The following is an 18,719-nucleotide window of genomic DNA, read 5'->3' on the forward strand; positions in this document are numbered from 1 at the left end:
TTCAGATGCAGATAAAACTCAGCAAAGCATAAAGAATAATAAATTTTGCGAAGCTTCAAAACTGGCAAAATCTCTAATCAGAAATTGAGATTTATATAATTTGAAATTCAGATAAGCCCAAGTCTATTTCTGTATCGATTGACAAACACTTAAAACTTGATTTAGCGTAAAGTCCATTTTATTTTTAATTAATGTTAATTATTTTAAATTAAACTTCTTCTAAAGGTAAAATATTAATTCAAGGTGTATTTTTCGTGTAGCCCTTAATGTCCGAGCCTGACGATTTTCATTTTTGTGTTATAAGTAGTTCAAAATTTCATGCTTCTTTAAACCTGCCAAAGATTCTTTCCCTGATCTAGAGACGGTTTTGTTGATTAACAACTCTATGTCAATCATAACCATTATGTCCGTTATTTCTTAGGAGCAAAATTAATTATTTTGTTTGCAATACAAATGGGTATCTTGTATAAATATCCTGTTAATTGCTAGCTCTGACTTAATTTTTCTCAGATTTTAAAGCCCCAGGTTTATTTTCTTCTCCCCTTCACCAATTAACATAAATATTTACTAGAGTCAACTTTATTTTTTTTTTTGTAAACAACTTTATTTGTTATGTTTTTAGAGTTTTAAAATTACCAAAATTAAATTTCTTTACTTAACGTAAACGATAACTTCAAGGTGTACAAGAAATGCAAAGTTTCACACAGATTGTGCAGACCTGCTTGCACTTTTGTAGAATAATTCATATATATAATGAGGGGTGGTCATTGCTTAAATAGTAGTCATGGAATGATTTCACAAATATTTGTTTTGGTGTCATGAGGAAACATAAAATAATACAAATTTTCATAATCTTTGTAAGTAACTTTAAATAGTACAAGAGTTTTACACATTATAAGAAGTATAGCTGGTTTTCCAAAGCTGCTGATGGGGCTCGATTGATGCTTTCGGCCACAAGGAAAGCCAATTTGTGTGCATATTGGCATACGGCAGGGACACGACAAGAACCAGACCAATTGTAGTACATGTGGGTCATTTTATATGCCAGCATCTGAATCTTATCAGCGCTGAGTCCCATGTTGTCATGGATGACGTTGTAGTTTGTTGGTGACACCGTTCCCTGATTGACGGCCTGTGACACTAGGAAAAAGTCGTAACGCTCTGGCAATGTAATAACATCGTCGACTACGGTACCCGGCACGGGATTGCGCCTGTTAACAAAGTAACGAGTATTAATGCGTTTTGCGACGACAACAAAGGCCATGCGTGAGCCTTCAGGCTTGCCTGCCGACTTGTAAATTTCATCAAGCTTGGCCTTTAAGAATTTTACTTCAGTGTTGAAAACCTGATGAAGTTGGCCATCGCCAACACCATCACGGAAGAAGAGAATGCGCTCTGGTAGAGCCCCATGCAAGTCGCGGTAAGCCTTTAAGGCGTATGTCATATTCATGGACATCTGATTCGACAACTCCTGTCCCTTCATGTGCTCCGTCACCGAAGAGTAGTAGCGCTGAGACTCTTTCATGTCCATTGTGGCTACCAAAGCACCATATGATTTGTTCTTACTCTTCGGGGAATGGCACACATCAAAGCCGACCGTCATTAGACCACGCAAAGGCAGCTCTATCATCCACGGAGCGCCCATCAACTTGGCATTCATTTGAATGACAACTTTTGTGGCGATCGACATCAAACCGCCAGCCCTTTCTTGACGCGGGGCAATGGTTTTCAGCGTCACAACTTGCGACGGCACAGGGCGATCCACACAAGCTCGCTTCTTGATGCAACTATACCTGCAAAAGAAAATTCCAAATATTACTGACAATCTTTAGTTGATTAAACCATTCTCTCATACTTTTCTTCATTAGGAGTTTTCAGAACAAGCATTACAATTTGCGGATCCTTCGCTGTGGTATCGTCAATAGCTCGAGAATAGGCGCTATTGCGGTCATCGGGAATTTCCTCACTGTAATATATGCCAAGTGACAAATACACTTAAAAGATACCCTAAACGATTTTGTACTTACTATCGTGGTTCGGCAATCAACATCTTCATGCCAGAAGCTGCTCGAATGCACAGTTTAACGAAATCTTGAGCCTCGCGCTTATGACGTTGCGGTGTTATTACATACCACCTCTTAATATCCATGTGGCTGAACATGGAATTCTTACGAAACTCGAATGACCAATCTGCGCGATGGTCGCACATGAACCGCGCCTGGTTCCCGAAAAGAATCCTTTCTGGTTGTAATACACGTGCCGGTATCTCAACCAACGCAACATCCAGATCAATATTCCACGATTTTAGGACTTCCATGCTCTGTGCAGATGATTTCAGGCGGCTATTGAAAGCACGGAGGCGCTCAATACGGCGATCAGGAGCTAATCGGGTGTACTCACTCATTGCCTTCATCAGCCTGTATTATACGAAAAACGAAACAGAAAAGTAAGATTTCAATAAGAAAAAGTAATATTTCGCAAACGACCCACCTAAAATTGGAACGCATAGCGTCTGTCATTCCAGTGGCACGAGCCAATTCGGGAATCAACATAATGAGCTGATCCACTCCACCGCGAATATTTTTCTCTGTCGGATTGCACACAATCATTGGCTGCTTGCAGTCCCTGATGGTGATGTTATAACGCTAAATTCCGAGTATACAGAAATTAATATTTTTAAACTATACTCAATATCGGGATCGGATGGTGATTTACCGTTTTATAGTATTCCACGTAGCTGATCTTCCCATTTTTGGTAGCAAATGTCGATAATGGAGACGAGTCGAAGTCAACCTCATCTACACGGTACGTTTTATTGTTGTAATCCGTGAAAACAACCATGCCTAACCAAATGTAGAAAAACAAAACAATTAATCCATTAAATTGTCGTGTAAGACATGTGGACACCAAACATATAGTTTTTTCATTGGAACGAAATAAAGTGAAGACAATATCAGTATTCGCTAGTTCCAAATTACCCGAATGACTTACCAATTACTTGTCGCTTGAATGCAGCTTGATAATCGTCATTCTCACGAATCGTCTCGGACAAAATGTTAAACAAGGTGTCAGTTCTCATCACCTTATGTGCAACCTCAGAGCACAGCAATATGTCCGATTCGTGTTGGCGAATAGAAGTTTGATATCCGGGCCATAATTCCATCCGGTAGTTCTCCAGGTTAATCTAAGATAAAAATTAATACGTGTCATACATAAAATTTAGTTTAGGAGCGCGATAATGAAAGGATTACCTTGGCCTTCGGGTCAAAAAAATTCCGTGAGACCAGCTGCAAATTCAAACCCTCCATGGCTCGACGCAGAATCAGATTGAGAACCTGAAATTGCTGAGAATCGCCGGATTCCACAGTTCCGACATGTTTTATTTTGACCTCAAATCTTTCACCCGAGCGACTTGTGGTCACCAACTCCAAAACGTATGCACTTTTGGGCACAGGCTTGAAAGCTGTTGAGCAAAACATGACGGTTCCATCAAATATGTAACCGCCCAGAAGATTCCTGTGTTCCGATAACAACCCACGCCGCAAGCGAGTATTGTCTACGTCCGGAACAAAGTCCACTCGGTATTGGTAAATCGTCCAATTCGGGGTGGTCAAAAGCTTAAAATAATTGGTTTGGACGGTAGTTCTTGTCCCCGACAATCCCGTTTTGGTCACCAATCCCTGAGGGCGAGAGTGTACAACGTCCGTTATTACGCGGCGACCGCGAACAGATCCACGTGCTTCACCTTTTTTATAAAAATGAAAATTATTTCATATATTCCACTAATATTCAACACACACCCTCACCACTTCCTTCAGTCTCGCGAGATTTCAGGGTCTCGGTAGTACTTTGACTGCCTGAACCTTCATGCAACTGCTTCGGAGGTTCGTTGCCTAAGGAAGAAGCAGCAGCAGCTGCTCTTACTTGATGCTGCTGACTCCCGCTTGAACTGGAAGGCTGTCCCTAAATATAAAAAAACAAAATTTAATTTAATTTTGAACAAAGCAACAAGAGTAAACTAATACAGAATCAATAAGAATCTCCAAAACCAACAACAAGAACACAACACCACGGTCTTCATGTACATATTTATATGCACACACACATACAACCATCAAAATTTAGAAGTCATCACTTTTTTTAGCCTCGCAATGGGTGTAATATGTACATATAATTGTATGTATATGTATCCAATCCATGGGAATAAATGGCGATAGTTTCTAAAATCTAGACAATTATCAAACCACTTTTAATTTCCGAGTTTGGTATAAATAGCTTTACCAAACACGGTGAACATCATTACGTATATAACTACATATGTATGTATGTCCTATGTAGCACTGTTTCAATATTATTTAACGGGTTTTTAAATTTGACGCTACCGGCCATTCATTCCTCTCGTATTAATGTTCAGCATTGCGCATTTACTACACGGACGAAGTCTTAACAGCCGAATAAGATTTCACGAGTATCCGATCACTTCTATGCACATGTACATATGCATGTGTGTACATACATACATACATGTATTGACATGAATAGTCATACTTACATACATATGTACATACACATTATGAAACAGAAAAAGCGTCATTAAGCTCTAACGGTTAATCCTCCGCAATGGGAAACGATGCTCATAAAATCTGACAAGAAACTCTGCGACTCAATACACACATGTACACAATTGCTGAAGTCAAACAAATTTTTCATTTTACAATTGATGTACAAATTTATTTATGTACATAAATGAACATTTTAATATATTTATTCAAAATTAATATTTACCAATTGAGGCCCCAAGCCACGAGTTACTTCTTCATTTTTTTTAGTTCCACGACCTCGGCCACGGGAGTGACCAGAATTAGATGGCAAATTATTCATAATATTTTTATCTTAATTTCACTGTTATGTTCGCACTTTTTTTCTTACGAGTCAAAGACGTCAAATTCGCACATTTAAATCTGCGATAGGAAAAAAATTCAAATGATATCGCTCAAGCTTCAGGGATGGATCAAAAACAAAAGTTATCGAACTTTATTGAATACAGGGCTACAATAAATTCCATTTTGTTCCAGATTCACCTATTTCATTAAAACACAAGGACGGTAAAAATTGAACCTTCTACATTCCTATCACAATTAGGTTTAAAACACATCAAAACCTTAAAATGTGTTTTAAATTTAAATAAATTCAAAAATATTTTAGGTAGTTTTAAGATGTTAGGTATAAGTTCTACAAACTATCCGCATGTTTTGTGATTGCTATATGGTTAAATTATGTATAAAACCCTTGCAAATTTATTGCTTTTCTCGTTTCCCTAAAAAACTTACAAAGTTTTGATTTAAGAAGGGCATCAAGTTTTACACAATTGAAGCTTACCTAGTTCAGAAATAAAAATAAACCTGAAACCAAATGGAATATATTGACATCTGCGAAACGATAAGTGTAGCCCCAAATTAAAGAAACTTCGATAAATTCATTAAATCGTTCATTCATTTTCGCCCGTTCTTGAAACTTGAGCGACATCATTTGAATTTTTTTCCTATCGCAGATTTAAATGTGCGAATTTGACGTCTTTGACTCGTAAGAAAAGAAGTGCGAACATAACAGTGAAATTAAGATAAAAATATTATGAATAATTTGCCATCTAATTCTGGTCACTCCCGTGGCCGAGGTCGTGGAACTAAAAAAAATGAAGAAGTAACTCGTGGCTTGGGGTCTCAATTGGTAAATATTAATTTTGAATAAATATATTAAAATGTTCATTTATGTACATAAATAAATTTGTACATTAATTGTAAAATGGGAAATTTGTTTGACTTCAGCAATTGTGTACATGTGTGTATTGAGTCGCAGAGTTTGCTTGTCAGATTTCATGGGCATCGTTTCCCATTGCGGAGGATTAACCGTTAGAGCTTAATGACGCTTTTTCTGTTTTATAGTGCGTATGTACATATGTATGTATGTAAGTATGACTATTCATGTCAATACATGTATGTATGTATGAACACACATGCATATGTACATGTGCATAGAAGTGATCGGATACTCGTGAAATCTTATTCGGCTCTTAAGACTTCGTCCGTGTAGTAAATGCGCAATGTTGAACATTAATACGAGAGGAATGAATGGCCGGTAGCGTCAAATTTAAAAACCCGTTAAATAATATTGAAACAGTGCTACATAGGACATATGTACATACATATGTATGTATATACGTAATGATGTTCACCGTGTTTGGTAAAGCCATTTATACCAAACTCGGAAATTAAAAGTGGTTTGATAATTGTCTAGATTCCCATGGATTGGATACATATACATATGTACATACAATTATATGTACATATTACACCCATTGCGAGGCTAAAAAAAGTGATGACTTCTAAATTTTGATGGTTGTATGTGTGTGCGCATATAAATACATATGTACATGAAGACCGTGGTGTTGTGTTCTTGTTGTTGGTTTTGGAGATTCTTATTGATTCTGTATTAGTTTACTCTTGTTGCTTTGTTCAAAATTAAATTAAATTTTGTTTTTTTATATTTAGGGACAGCCTTCCAGTTCAAGCGGGAGTCAGCAGCATCAAGTAAGAGCAGCTGCTGCTGCTTCTTCCTTAGGCAACGAACCTCCGAAGCAGTTGCATGAAGGTTCAGGCAGTCAAAGTACTACCGAGACCCTGAAATCTCGCGAGACTGAAGGAAGTGGTGAGGGCGTGTGTTGAATATTAGTGGAATATATGAAATAATTTTCATTTTTATAAAAAAGGTGAAGCACGTGGATCTGTTCGCGGTCGCCGCGTAATAACGGACGTTGTACACTCTCGCCCTCAGGGATTGGTGACCAAAACGGGATTGTCGGGCACAAGAACTACCGTCCAAACCAATTATTTTAAGCTTTTGACCACCCCGAATTGGACGATTTACCAATACCGAGTGGACTTTGTTCCGGACGTAGATAATACTCGCTTGCGGCGTGGGTTGTTATCGGAACACAGGAATCTTCTGGGCGGTTACATATTTGATGGAACCGTCATGTTTTGCTCAACAGCTTTCAAGCCTGTGCCCAAAAGTGCATACGTTTTGGAGTTGGTGACCACAAGTCGCTCGGGTGAGAGATTTGAGGTCAAAATAAAACATGTCGGAACTGTGGAATCCGGCGATTCTCAGCAATTTCAGGTTCTCAATCTGATTCTGCGTCGAGCCATGGAGGGTTTGAATTTGCAGCTGGTCTCACGGAATTTTTTTGACCCGAAGGCCAAGGTAATCCTTTCATTATCGCGCTCCTAAACTAAATTTTATGTATGACACGTATTAATTTTTATCTTAGATTAACCTGGAGAACTACCGCATGGAATTATGGCCCGGATATCAAACTTCTATTCGCCAGCACGAATCGGACATATTGCTGTGCTCTGAGGTTGCACATAAGGTGATGAGAACTGACACCTTGTTTAACATTTTGTCCGAGACGATTCGTGAGAATGACGATTATCAAGCTGCATTCAAGCGACAAGTAATTGGTAAGTCATTCGGGTAATTTGGAACTAGCGAATACTGATATTGTCTTCACTTTATTTCGTTCCAATGAAAAAACTATATGTTTGGTGTCCACATGTCTTACACGACAATTTAATGGATTAATTGTTTTGTTTTTCTACATTTGGTTAGGCATGGTTGTTTTCACGGATTACAACAATAAAACGTACCGTGTAGATGAGGTTGACTTCGACTCGTCTCCATTATCGACATTTGCTACCAAAAATGGGAAGATCAGCTACGTGGAATACTATAAAACGGTAAATCACCATCCGATCCCGATATTGAGTATAGTTTAAAAATATTAATTTCTGTATACTCGGAATTTAGCGTTATAACATCACCATCAGGGACTGCAAGCAGCCAATGATTGTGTGCAATCCGACAGAGAAAAATATTCGCGGTGGAGTGGATCAGCTCATTATGTTGATTCCCGAATTGGCTCGTGCCACTGGAATGACAGACGCTATGCGTTCCAATTTTAGGTGGGTCGTTTGCGAAATATTACTTTTTCTTATTGAAATCTTACTTTTCTGTTTCGTTTTTCGTATAATACAGGCTGATGAAGGCAATGAGTGAGTACACCCGATTAGCTCCTGATCGCCGTATTGAGCGCCTCCGTGCTTTCAATAGCCGCCTGAAATCATCTGCACAGAGCATGGAAGTCCTAAAATCGTGGAATATTGACCTGGATGTTGCGTTGGTTGAGATACCGGCACGTGTATTACAACCAGAAAGGATTCTTTTCGGGAACCAGGCGCGGTTCATGTGCGACCATCGCGCAGATTGGTCATTCGAGTTTCGTAAGAATTCCATGTTCAGCCACATGGATATTAAGAGGTGGTATGTAATAACACCGCAACGTCATAAGCGCGAGGCTCAAGATTTCGTTAAACTGTGCATTCGAGCAGCTTCTGGCATGAAGATGTTGATTGCCGAACCACGATAGTAAGTACAAAATCGTTTAGGGTATCTTTTAAGTGTATTTGTCACTTGGCATATATTACAGTGAGGAAATTCCCGATGACCGCAATAGCGCCTATTCTCGAGCTATTGACGATACCACAGCGAAGGATCCGCAAATTGTAATGCTTGTTCTGAAAACTCCTAATGAAGAAAAGTATGAGAGAATGGTTTAATCAACTAAAGATTGTCAGTAATATTTGGAATTTTCTTTTGCAGGTATAGTTGCATCAAGAAGCGAGCTTGTGTGGATCGCCCTGTGCCGTCGCAAGTTGTGACGCTGAAAACCATTGCCCCGCGTCAAGAAAGGGCTGGCGGTTTGATGTCGATCGCCACAAAAGTTGTCATTCAAATGAATGCCAAGTTGATGGGCGCTCCGTGGATGATAGAGCTGCCTTTGCGTGGTCTAATGACGGTCGGCTTTGATGTGTGCCATTCCCCGAAGAGTAAGAACAAATCATATGGTGCTTTGGTAGCCACAATGGACATGAAAGAGTCTCAGCGCTACTACTCTTCGGTGACGGAGCACATGAAGGGACAGGAGTTGTCGAATCAGATGTCCATGAATATGACATACGCCTTAAAGGCTTACCGCGACTTGCATGGGGCTCTACCAGAGCGCATTCTCTTCTTCCGTGATGGTGTTGGCGATGGCCAACTTCATCAGGTTTTCAACACTGAAGTAAAATTCTTAAAGGCCAAGCTTGATGAAATTTACAAGTCGGCAGGCAAGCCTGAAGGCTCACGCATGGCCTTTGTTGTCGTCGCAAAACGCATTAATACTCGTTACTTTGTTAACAGGCGCAATCCCGTGCCGGGTACCGTAGTCGACGATGTTATTACATTGCCAGAGCGTTACGACTTTTTCCTAGTGTCACAGGCCGTCAATCAGGGAACGGTGTCACCAACAAACTACAACGTCATCCATGACAACATGGGACTCAGCGCTGATAAGATTCAGATGCTGGCATATAAAATGACCCACATGTACTACAATTGGTCTGGTTCTTGTCGTGTCCCTGCCGTATGCCAATATGCACACAAATTGGCTTTCCTTGTGGCCGAAAGCATCAATCGAGCCCCATCAGCAGCTTTGGAAAACCAGCTATACTTCTTATAATGTGTAAAACTCTTGTACTATTTAAAGTTACTTACAAAGATTATGAAAATTTGTATTATTTTATGTTTCCTCATGACACCAAAACAAATATTTGTGAAATCATTCCATGACTACTATTTAAGCAATGACCACCCCTCATTATATATATGAATTATTCTACAAAAGTGCAAGCAGGTCTGCACAATCTGTGTGAAACTTTGCATTTCTTGTACACCTTGAAGTTATCTTTTACGTTAAGTAAAGAAATTTAATTTTGGTATTTTTAAAACTCCAAAAACATAACAAATAAAGTTGTTTACAAAAAAAAAAAAATAAAGTTGACTCTAGTAAATATTTATGTAAATGGGTGAAGGGGAAAAGAAAATAAACCTAACAGGATATTTATACAAGTGGATACCGAAACAAAATAATTAATTTTGCACCTAAGAAATAATGGCCATAATAGCTATAATTGCACATAGAGTTGCCAACTAACTAATCCGTCTCTAGATCAGAGACTGCGTTATAGGAAAAATTAAGAATCTTTGTCAGTTTTAAATGAGCATGATATTTGGAACTACTTATAAACAGGATAAGATTAACAATAAGTATGAAAATCGTCGGGATCGGGCCACTATATTAAGGGTTATAAGTAAAATCGGTAAAGGTGTATATTTAACAAATTTACGTAAAACATCATAGCCCAAAATTTTAATAAGACCGTCTACACATACATACGTTAGAGTCAATATAAATCTGTTCAACTACGTCATAGGTCGAATCAGCAGGGGAGATAAGGAAGAAGAAAAAGAAAGGACTGGAAGGGTATATAAACCTCGTCTAAGTTAGCTTCTTTAATATTTTTTATAAATTGTAACCTTTTTGATACTAACTTTACAAAACTTAAAGAGCTTTATCTAATTGCTGAAGTAAGGACATAGCACGTGAGTTTTTGAGAATGTTTTTGGCTCAAGAGAAGGCAAAACTTTAATATTGAAGAATATTAAATAATAGGAAGAACTAAAATTGTTAAAAGATGCACTTGGTCCCTGGACAACGTATTAGAAATTGGTTTGGGTATTAATTAACATTAATATAAGTAATACATCATTTTTGCTAAAACCACATCTCCTTCTCTATTGGGCCGAATGGTCAGTGAATGCAATATCATTGAATATCTATAAATTGGTGAGAGAAACATTTTTATCTTTAAACATCTTGGCAAAGGCTGGGGAAATTTGTCCCAAAATAATGCAATAAGCGGACGAAGAATTCAATTTTTGAAACATATAAAAAAGTTTTGAAAAATTATGCAGATAAAAATAATTCTAGAATCAAGCATTGCTTGTACACAATTTTTAAGTTACAAGGCTTACGAAAAGTTATAACCTTTTTGCAAACATTTAACACTTCCAGCCTATTGCATACTTAATGGAGCTTATTTCCCATTTTTCACAGTCCTAGATCGGCCCATGCATCTTGATATTATTGGAGTACCATTTGTCACAATTAGTTTCTATTGCCATATAACTATGGCACTATCTAATATTACTGTTACCGGGTGGGGGCGACTTGAGACTATTTCGCAATATCAATAAAAACACATAATTCAATCCTGTCGATTAGGCTCATGCATAGATAGGTGCTCATTATTGCCATACATCTGCCAATCTGTTCCTCAATCAAAACGTTTCCAACCAGTTTTCACAAAATGTGATCTAAATATGTTTCCAAGTTTCTAACAAATAAAAAAAAAAAAAAAAAAGCCCAAAAGTATGCAACATTTTACAATTTTGAGGAAAAACTTTAAAACCGTGATCCGTTTGCAAAAATAAAATTCTATTTTATGTGAATCTGGCCCACAGTGCGATGAACCTATCCGCTATATCCAAAGAGGATTTTGCTTTGATCCAGACGATCGCAAACCATTATCCTAATGAAAAATATACGTTTCATATACTTTATCAATTTGAAAAATAACCAACAAGAAATTTGTCATATTTGTGAACGCGTACCAATTGATTTAAGACTACACAGTTTAGACAACAAACTAATTTGTTTTGCAGATTGAGCAAATGATTACTACGCTTTAAATAGCAAAGAGCATAAACACTCTTATTTTGTATAATATATAATTATAATTGGTGTCAACTAATAGTGGAGACCTCCTTCGAATCAAACGGTTAGTATCTAATACATACTCCTTAAACACATTTATCCCGCATATTTCTTAAACACTTTTCTCCCTCATAATATTTTCACTATGTTCTATTTTCCCGCACAATACAATTGGGTGAAGCGTTAACGATTGATTTTAGAAAATACACTTATCCGTTAATTAGTTTCGGCCAGCATTGTTTTTTTATTCACTTTTCAGGTAGAAACAAATAATTGTAAACATCTAAGCTTCCGTCTTCACTACGGTCGTCTTTTCAGAGACATACAGACCGTCAAGGAACTTACGGATATCCTTGTTCTTGACGGTAGTAGATTGCTGGATGAGTGCAGCTGATCCGGAGACAGCTTCAATGTCGTTGCCCTCAACAATAAGTTCATCCTTTTGGGCGGTAGAATTGACAACGGTCACACCAGCTGCCATCTCGACACGACGAATGTACTTTTCACCCAAGAAATTACGGATTTCAATGACGGTGTTGTTCTCCGATGTGACGCAGTTAATGGGGAAATGGGCATATACAGCGCGCATTTTGTACTGGAAGCCAAAAGTCACTCCTGCAAGAAAAATAATTATTTTATCTCAATCTAAACGATGTATATCCCATAATAATTACCCTTGATCATGTTTTCAATGTGACTGCAGACAGTACGGACGGCAGCGAGCTCCTTCTTGGTACCAAACCATTTCTCTACCTTCAGCGTCCTCTTGTCCGACATGTACATATCCAGGGCCAAGTGTTTAAAGCTACGCTTTAGAGTGCCGCGGGTGCCGACAATGGTGACCACACGGGCCTTCACTGAGGCCTTGATATCCTTGGGGATTTTCACACATTGGTTCGAGTTGATCGTTCGCATTTTGACGACACTGCATAAAACAAATAATACAAACTTATATTATTATTAAAGTCTTTTGTACTTTGGGATTATTATAATCATTATTGTATCCCATTGCAAGTTGTAAACTGCCGGTATAGGGGTACATACAAAACAAACGAAATCGTTTATGCAAAATTCACTGGCAATTGTATTTCCTGCATATTTGTATGCAATACATCAATTTTCTCAAAAATATAAATAAACGCAACAAGTTGAACATGTAGCCTAACGTTTGAAGCGTTAATTAACATGTTTAAGGTGTTTATTGAACTGATGTTTTTAAATTTCGTTTCAATCAAATTCGTAACAAAACTTACACACTGCAGACCGACCGGAAAGAGGTTGAAAAAAGAAAGGAAATTTCTGACGTTTCTTCTGATTGGTGTTGCCAGAAAAAAAGAAATTTACTATGGTTGGCGTTGCCAGAAAAAAGAAAGGAAATTATTGATTTGGTGTTGCCAGAAAAAAGGAATTTTTTAACAGGCGTCGATAAATTATCGTTCATGGGTTTTGGTAAAAAACGATAACTTGTAAAAGGCACATGCACGTTGGTTCATCTCTAATCAGCGTCTCTGTTTCAGCTGGCTGCATTTCGCGCTAATTTCCTGACATTTTGTTTTCTATTTGATTAAATAATTTGATAAAAGCAATTAAGCTCGCTTTCAATTAATACTGTGATTAGAAATATACATTATTTAAGAACATGACTATGAATGCAACACAATCACCGCAGGACCTTCTATTGACGGCCGGAAATATGTTAGAATGGCACGACAGCCGAGACAGACAAAAGCCGGGCCTGCTGGAGGTACGTTTATTTGTTAATCTGATACATAAAATAAATATTATTCTAATCATTTGTTTACTTTATTTAGTTAACCGGCGTCAGTCAACATGGCAGAGCAACAATGAGCGGACTCAATGATCATGACTATCAAAGTCTAGCGTATTTGCCCTCTAATGATACACATAACCTACAACAAATGCGAACAGTAACAAAGTCGGGCATACCCACCGAGATCTTGGAACACTTTAAGCGTATGTGGTGGATGGTTTAAACTTTAATTGTGAACTAATTTAATTCTCTTTGTTAGATATCAAATGTCATTGCACCATGGGCTTATTCCCGGAAATCGGGCGTGCATGGTTGACCATTGATTCAGAAATCTATATATGGACCTACGATCAAGCAAGGGATGTTGCCTACTATGATGGTTTAAGTCATTTGATTGTTAGCGTTGGATTGGTCAAACCAAAGTCAGGCGTTTTTGTCAGTGACGTCAAGTATTTGCTTATATTAACGACACCGATTGAAGTTATTGTGTTGGGTGTGACATTCGGTGACGATTCAACAGAATGCAAGGCTTCTCACCAATTCAAGCAGGAGCAGCAAAATGCCATGATGCTGATGAATAGACCAATATTTGTTATTGGCACAGACAACATATCGATTAGTGTTATTAAAGGAACCGATGATGGACGCATTTTCCTTGGCGGTCGTGATGGCTGCCTATATGAGGTTCACTATCAGGCTGAGTCCAGTTGGTTTGGCAAACGGTGCAGAAAAATTAATCTATCGCAGGGTATCGTTTCCTGTATGGTTCCCAGTTTCCTGAAAGTATTTTCTGTATGTAGAATAATAAGAATATTATAATTAACATGGTTTTTTAATTGCATTTGTCTTTTTCCAGGAAGTTGATCCCATCGAACGTATTGCCATTGATAATAGTCGAAAATTACTTTATCTTCTGACGGAGCGAGGTTCGATTGAAGCCTGGGAGATGGGCATAGATTATATACAAACACGAAGGCTTGGAAAAGTTACACAAAACGATATTGTCAGCCAATGCGTCAGCCTTATCAAGTATATATATAAAATTTATTTTAAAAACATTTTGGCTAATATTACGAATATTATATTTTCAGGACTGTGGATCCATCGATTTTCAAATGTGTTAAGGCAATTTGTCCACTTAGCGTAGATGATGCAAACGGTCTTCACTTGGTAGCCGTTACACAGAGTGGCGTTCGTCTCTATTTCTCCACAACATCGTTGAATTTACCACAACAGACAAGTGCCTATATGCAGGGTGATAATTGCGGAGTTCCACAATTAGGTCTAACTCCCCCGCCAATGGGTGATATCGAAACGCCACGGGGTCTCTATTTGCTTCATGTGCGTCTACCGCCTGGATACACCCCAAATGCAACTACCAACAAACCTAAGCAAGTGCATGCGGCCCATTACAGCGAGGGCACCACTTTGATGGTCACAACACAGCAGCAAGAGCAAGATTTACTATGGTCCATCAGCTCGGCGCCATTTATGAATTTCAACTATTTATCAGAGTCCACAGCTCTAGCCGGATTGGATGGCATCGTTTGGGGTTTAGCCGAAGTGAATGATTACGTTCGTTCGGGTTATAAATCACTTCTTTATAACGCCCGAACTCCACGTAAATTGGCTTTACTTACTAATCAGGGCACACACATTATCGAGTTGCTTAAGGCGGCAGACATTTTACACCAATTGATGTTGGCCTGCAACGGGCCACACCATGAGGAGGTGAAAATGTTCTTTCAACCACAAAATGCTCGTGAGGCGTGTGCCACAGCCCTCTTATTGGCCACATCAGAAAAATTTCGTGGTGGCGATATAGCAATGTGGGCAACTCAAGCTTTCATGCTATATGGCGGTGAACCGTGTTTTCAACATCAGAAATTTCATCATAATGTGACAAATCGAAATTTACCAAATCAGACATTAGGCGCTAATTCAACTGTTGTCGGAAGGGATTCTGCCATGCCACCAATCTATATGTCAACACCAATGCCAAATAGTGCTGGTCCTGCGAGTCCTACCGGCTATCCACCAGTCACATCGCTATATAGTCAGCCAATTAGTCCCAGTAAGTTAAGAATTAGCATTACAATGTATTCATTTCTATTAACAATTGTTTTGTTTCTTATATATTTCCAGTTGCACAAGGTTCAGCTCCTCCCAATGTTACGGCTGCGGCAGCAATGGCTAACGAAAACTCATCAATTATATTTTCGGCTAAACATGATGGCTTGTATCTATTTGTATCACGAATGTTGCGTCCCATTTGGCATTTACGTTGTGTTGATACAAATTTCCACTCCAATCTTAAACTAAACGATTGTACACAACTTTTAGTTGAGTTACGATCGTTGAGAAACTTTTTGGAATTGCATTCTGTGCACGATCTTTCTTGTAAGTCAAATCTGATAGACCGTAGTTTTACCAAAATTAATACCCATACACCGATATTTGTTTAAGATAGCCTTAGTGTTAGTTAGAACTGCATTTGTTTAGGCATGGGATTCGGTTTATTCTTGTCGTTTTGTGTAGTAATATTTGTCATACTAATTAATCAGAGAGAGAATTTAAGGCAAAAGAACTTTACTTTATGGCTAGACCAATTTTTGTATACAAAGTTAGCTCGACTAACTAACTAATCTAATTATTATGTTTTTAAGTGGGTCAATCGTTTAGAATTGTTAGGGCTAATTGTACTTTAGCTTCAAGATTTTGTTTTAACTCACTTAAAGTTGGTATAGAAAAGATTTGACTGTATCTTATCCTAATTTTTTTTTTAAATTTGCAGCTTCTACTACTACTCGTTTGCCGTATGATAGTCATTTCAGTAATCTGGCAATGTCTAATAGTCATTTGCCATTGAACGAGCAGCGAAATATCACAGAATTGGCTCAGACTGAAGAGAAACGTTCACTTTCAGCATTAAATATATTTGTCAGTAAGTAAAACAAACACAAATTTTTATTATTTTTGATCAAAATGTAACATCAAAATTTCTTTTATATAATTTTGCAGAACATGCCTGCGAGGTGATATCACTTTGGAGTATACTGAATAAACACCAGTTTTTCTTACTTTGCCAACAATTAAGCCCAGAACATCGAAAGCTATTGGAATGCTGTTCATTCCGAGATCTTTTACTATCCCGATCAGAAGTTTGCGCTTTTCTAATTATCTCGCTAATCAATTTCTATCTAAAAGACAACGCCAGCGTGACTGAAGTATCGAAAAATTTACGCGAACTATGTCCAAATCTGTATAGACATGAGGATGAAGTAACATACAAGGCCACTGAGCTATTAATGAATGCCAAGAATTGTACATCATTGGTGGACAAGGAGAAGATGTTACGAACTACACTACAAATGTGCAAAGATGCGGCTCCAACTTTGCCATTGCACAGCATTTGTCAACAATTTATATCAGTTGATTTCTATGAAGGTGTAATCGAACTTGCTGCCACATGTGCATCAAAAAGTGATCCCGAAGAGGTGGGAATACACTATTATAACAATAGTGAGCCCGCAGAAGATCGTGAAGGTTACGCCTGCTTTGCCACACGGTAAGTAAGTTAAAAAATGGAAACTATAGGTTGTTAATTGTTAAATTGTACATTTTTAGAATGAACTATTACAAGGAAGTGCAACTTATGCTCGATCATGTCTATGAAACTCTTTGCAATCGTAAAACTGATCAGGAAAAATTGAAATCTGATATTACTGACCATGTGGGCAACATCATACCATCAAACCAAGATATACCAAATATATCCATGCAAGCGCTACGTGTTAAAGATCCCCTTATGCATGTGACACTTTATGAATGGTTGTTATCTCATGATATGCTTAGCGAACTTTTAGACGTAATCGAACCATCTTTAGGCGATTTTCTACGTCGAAGTGTAAATCGAAATCCCGAAAATGTGGTTTTAATTGATTTACTATGGAAGTACTACGAAAAGAATGCCCATCATGCGCAAGCTGCACAGATTCTCGACAATTTGGCAATGACACGTAGTGATAATATATCCCTGGAATTACGTATAGAGTATTTGGTACGTGCTGTTATGTGTATGCGTAATGAGAACGTTGGCTCTTCCATAACCAATGGAATATTCCAAAAGGAACTAGAGGATAAGGTTTGTTTTCTATACATTTTATATACATTTACTATAATTATTTCGCTTACAGTTGGAAATTGCACGTGTACAGAAAACAGTTTTGATTGATATGACAGCTTTGGCCCATAATCCACAGAATGCCAACCCACAGGAGGCTAGTCAGGCTGTTAAACAATTAAATTTCGCACTCTACGATATCACACAATTGTATCAACATTTTGCCGAGCCATTCAATTTATGGGAATGCCAATTGTCTATACTGAATTGTTCTCACCACAATGATCCCTTGCTGATTGAGTCTGTTTGGGGTAATATTATAAATAGTGTTGTCGACTGTCCTGGATCGGCCAATGAGCGCAGCGTTAAATTGTTTAGCAAAATTGAATTACTCGTGAGAGAATTTGGTGAATCGGGAGCATGTTTCCCGTTTGCATTTCTAATTCGAGAGCTTGAGATTAAGGCTTGTCAACTGCGTTTGCCTGAGGGAACAGTGCCCGAGAAACTAGTCGCCATGAATCTAGATGTTGAACTTTTGTTAGAGTACTACTCAAGGTATGTTATGCCTATAAAAAAAAGTAAAGAAGTGACTAATTTTGTTTTTTTTCCCCAAAAATTTGCAGAATGATTTCAATGAATGAACGAATCTGGGCTAATGAAGGCAACGAATGGCATCTTATCCAATCTGCCGTACGAGTGGTTTCCCTACTAGTCGATAATGCTCAGGCCATATGGTTCCGTTCCAAGTACGTATAGAGTTTTTCGATTATATTCAATTTCAACTACTTATATTTATTCAATTTAATTGCACAGGAGACGAATAATTGGTAAGGCTCAAGATATAGTGGGAGCTTGTTTAAACATTTGCTATCAGAAGCCAGACAGCAATCGGTTACAACACTCTTTGAAAGAATTACAATGCCGTTTGCAACGACTGCTCGGCTAGAGGCCGTCAAATTGAACTTATATATATTTTTAATGACTAATTGTTGTCAGAGGGCATAAAGTAAATGATCTTTAGATGTTAAGTTTGACTGAGATATTAATTTGTACTTGTATTTAAAATGTTAAAACTGTTTCCAATTTCCTATTAATAGTTTTGAGAACTT

At 38.0% G+C, this 18,719-nt stretch overlaps 4 protein-coding genes across 4 annotated transcripts; 2 read left to right on the forward strand and 2 right to left on the reverse strand.

Annotated features, from left to right (window-relative positions):
- Positions 1 to 582: 582 nt before the first annotated feature.
- Positions 583 to 4,979, reverse strand: LOC6641982 (protein aubergine). Its single transcript, XM_002065004.3, has 9 exons — positions 4,786 to 4,979; positions 3,807 to 3,963; positions 3,252 to 3,745; positions 2,992 to 3,184; positions 2,716 to 2,843; positions 2,491 to 2,645; positions 2,028 to 2,417; positions 1,856 to 1,966; positions 583 to 1,793 (listed from the first exon to the last, which is right to left on the reverse strand). Exons 1-9 carry the CDS (start codon positions 4,879 to 4,881, stop codon positions 893 to 895), a joined length of 2,625 nt encoding a protein of 874 aa, XP_002065040.2. The 5' UTR covers positions 4,882 to 4,979; the 3' UTR covers positions 583 to 892.
- Positions 4,980 to 5,501: 522 nt separating this feature from the next.
- On the forward strand, positions 5,502 to 9,662 carry LOC6641983 (protein aubergine). Its single transcript, XM_002065005.4, has 9 exons — positions 5,502 to 5,727; positions 6,549 to 6,705; positions 6,767 to 7,260; positions 7,328 to 7,520; positions 7,669 to 7,796; positions 7,867 to 8,021; positions 8,095 to 8,484; positions 8,546 to 8,656; positions 8,719 to 9,662. Exons 1-9 carry the CDS (start codon positions 5,632 to 5,634, stop codon positions 9,617 to 9,619), a joined length of 2,625 nt encoding a protein of 874 aa, XP_002065041.1. The 5' UTR covers positions 5,502 to 5,631; the 3' UTR covers positions 9,620 to 9,662.
- Positions 9,663 to 11,936: 2,274 nt separating this feature from the next.
- On the reverse strand, positions 11,937 to 13,046 carry LOC6641849 (60S ribosomal protein L9). The gene is made up of 3 exons (XM_002065006.4): positions 12,970 to 13,046; positions 12,391 to 12,641; positions 11,937 to 12,331 (listed from the first exon to the last, which is right to left on the reverse strand). Exons 2-3 carry the CDS (start codon positions 12,629 to 12,631, stop codon positions 12,000 to 12,002), a joined length of 573 nt encoding a protein of 190 aa, XP_002065042.1. The 5' UTR covers positions 12,632 to 12,641; positions 12,970 to 13,046; the 3' UTR covers positions 11,937 to 11,999.
- Positions 13,047 to 13,207: 161 nt separating this feature from the next.
- On the forward strand, positions 13,208 to 18,704 carry LOC6641850 (nuclear pore complex protein Nup154). The gene is made up of 12 exons (XM_002065007.4): positions 13,208 to 13,460; positions 13,528 to 13,690; positions 13,747 to 14,279; positions 14,344 to 14,516; positions 14,579 to 15,561; positions 15,633 to 15,887; positions 16,282 to 16,431; positions 16,509 to 17,055; positions 17,115 to 17,631; positions 17,684 to 18,165; positions 18,234 to 18,356; positions 18,424 to 18,704. The coding sequence occupies exons 1-12, from the start codon at positions 13,356 to 13,358 to the stop codon at positions 18,554 to 18,556; spliced, it is 4,164 nt and encodes a 1,387-aa protein (XP_002065043.1). The 5' UTR covers positions 13,208 to 13,355; the 3' UTR covers positions 18,557 to 18,704.
- The last annotated feature ends 15 nt before the right edge of the window (positions 18,705 to 18,719 follow it).

The sequence above is a fragment of the Drosophila willistoni genome, assembly GCF_018902025.1.
Source record: "Drosophila willistoni isolate 14030-0811.24 chromosome 2R unlocalized genomic scaffold, UCI_dwil_1.1 Seg167, whole genome shotgun sequence".
Lineage (NCBI taxonomy): Eukaryota > Metazoa > Arthropoda > Insecta > Diptera > Drosophilidae > Drosophila > Drosophila willistoni.

Bases quoted from the DNA above. Each gene is read 5' to 3' on its own strand.
- LOC6641982 (XM_002065004.3), bottom strand. From the start codon at position 4,881: ATGAATAATTTGCCATCTAATTCTGGTCACTCCCGTGGCCGAGGTCGT. The intron at 3,185-3,251 runs GTAATCCTTTCA...TTTTTATCTTAG, and splicing joins TTTTTGACCCGAAGGCCAAG to ATTAACCTGGAGAACTACCG. The intron at 1,967-2,027 runs GTAAGTACAAAA...CATATATTACAG, and splicing joins TTGATTGCCGAACCACGATA to TGAGGAAATTCCCGATGACC.
- LOC6641983 (XM_002065005.4), top strand. From the start codon at position 5,632: ATGAATAATTTGCCATCTAATTCTGGTCACTCCCGTGGCCGAGGTCGT. The intron at 7,797-7,866 runs GTAAATCACCAT...CTCGGAATTTAG, and splicing joins ACGTGGAATACTATAAAACG to CGTTATAACATCACCATCAG. The intron at 8,657-8,718 runs GTATGAGAGAAT...TTTCTTTTGCAG, and splicing joins AAAACTCCTAATGAAGAAAA to GTATAGTTGCATCAAGAAGC.
- LOC6641849 (XM_002065006.4), bottom strand. From the start codon at position 12,631: ATGCGAACGATCAACTCGAACCAATGTGTGAAAATCCCCAAGGATATC. The intron at 12,332-12,390 runs GTAATTATTATG...TTTTTCTTGCAG, and splicing joins CATTGAAAACATGATCAAGG to GAGTGACTTTTGGCTTCCAG.
- LOC6641850 (XM_002065007.4), top strand. From the start codon at position 13,356: ATGACTATGAATGCAACACAATCACCGCAGGACCTTCTATTGACGGCC. The intron at 13,461-13,527 runs GTACGTTTATTT...TACTTTATTTAG, and splicing joins AAAAGCCGGGCCTGCTGGAG to TTAACCGGCGTCAGTCAACA. The intron at 18,357-18,423 runs GTACGTATAGAG...TTAATTGCACAG, and splicing joins GCCATATGGTTCCGTTCCAA to GAGACGAATAATTGGTAAGG.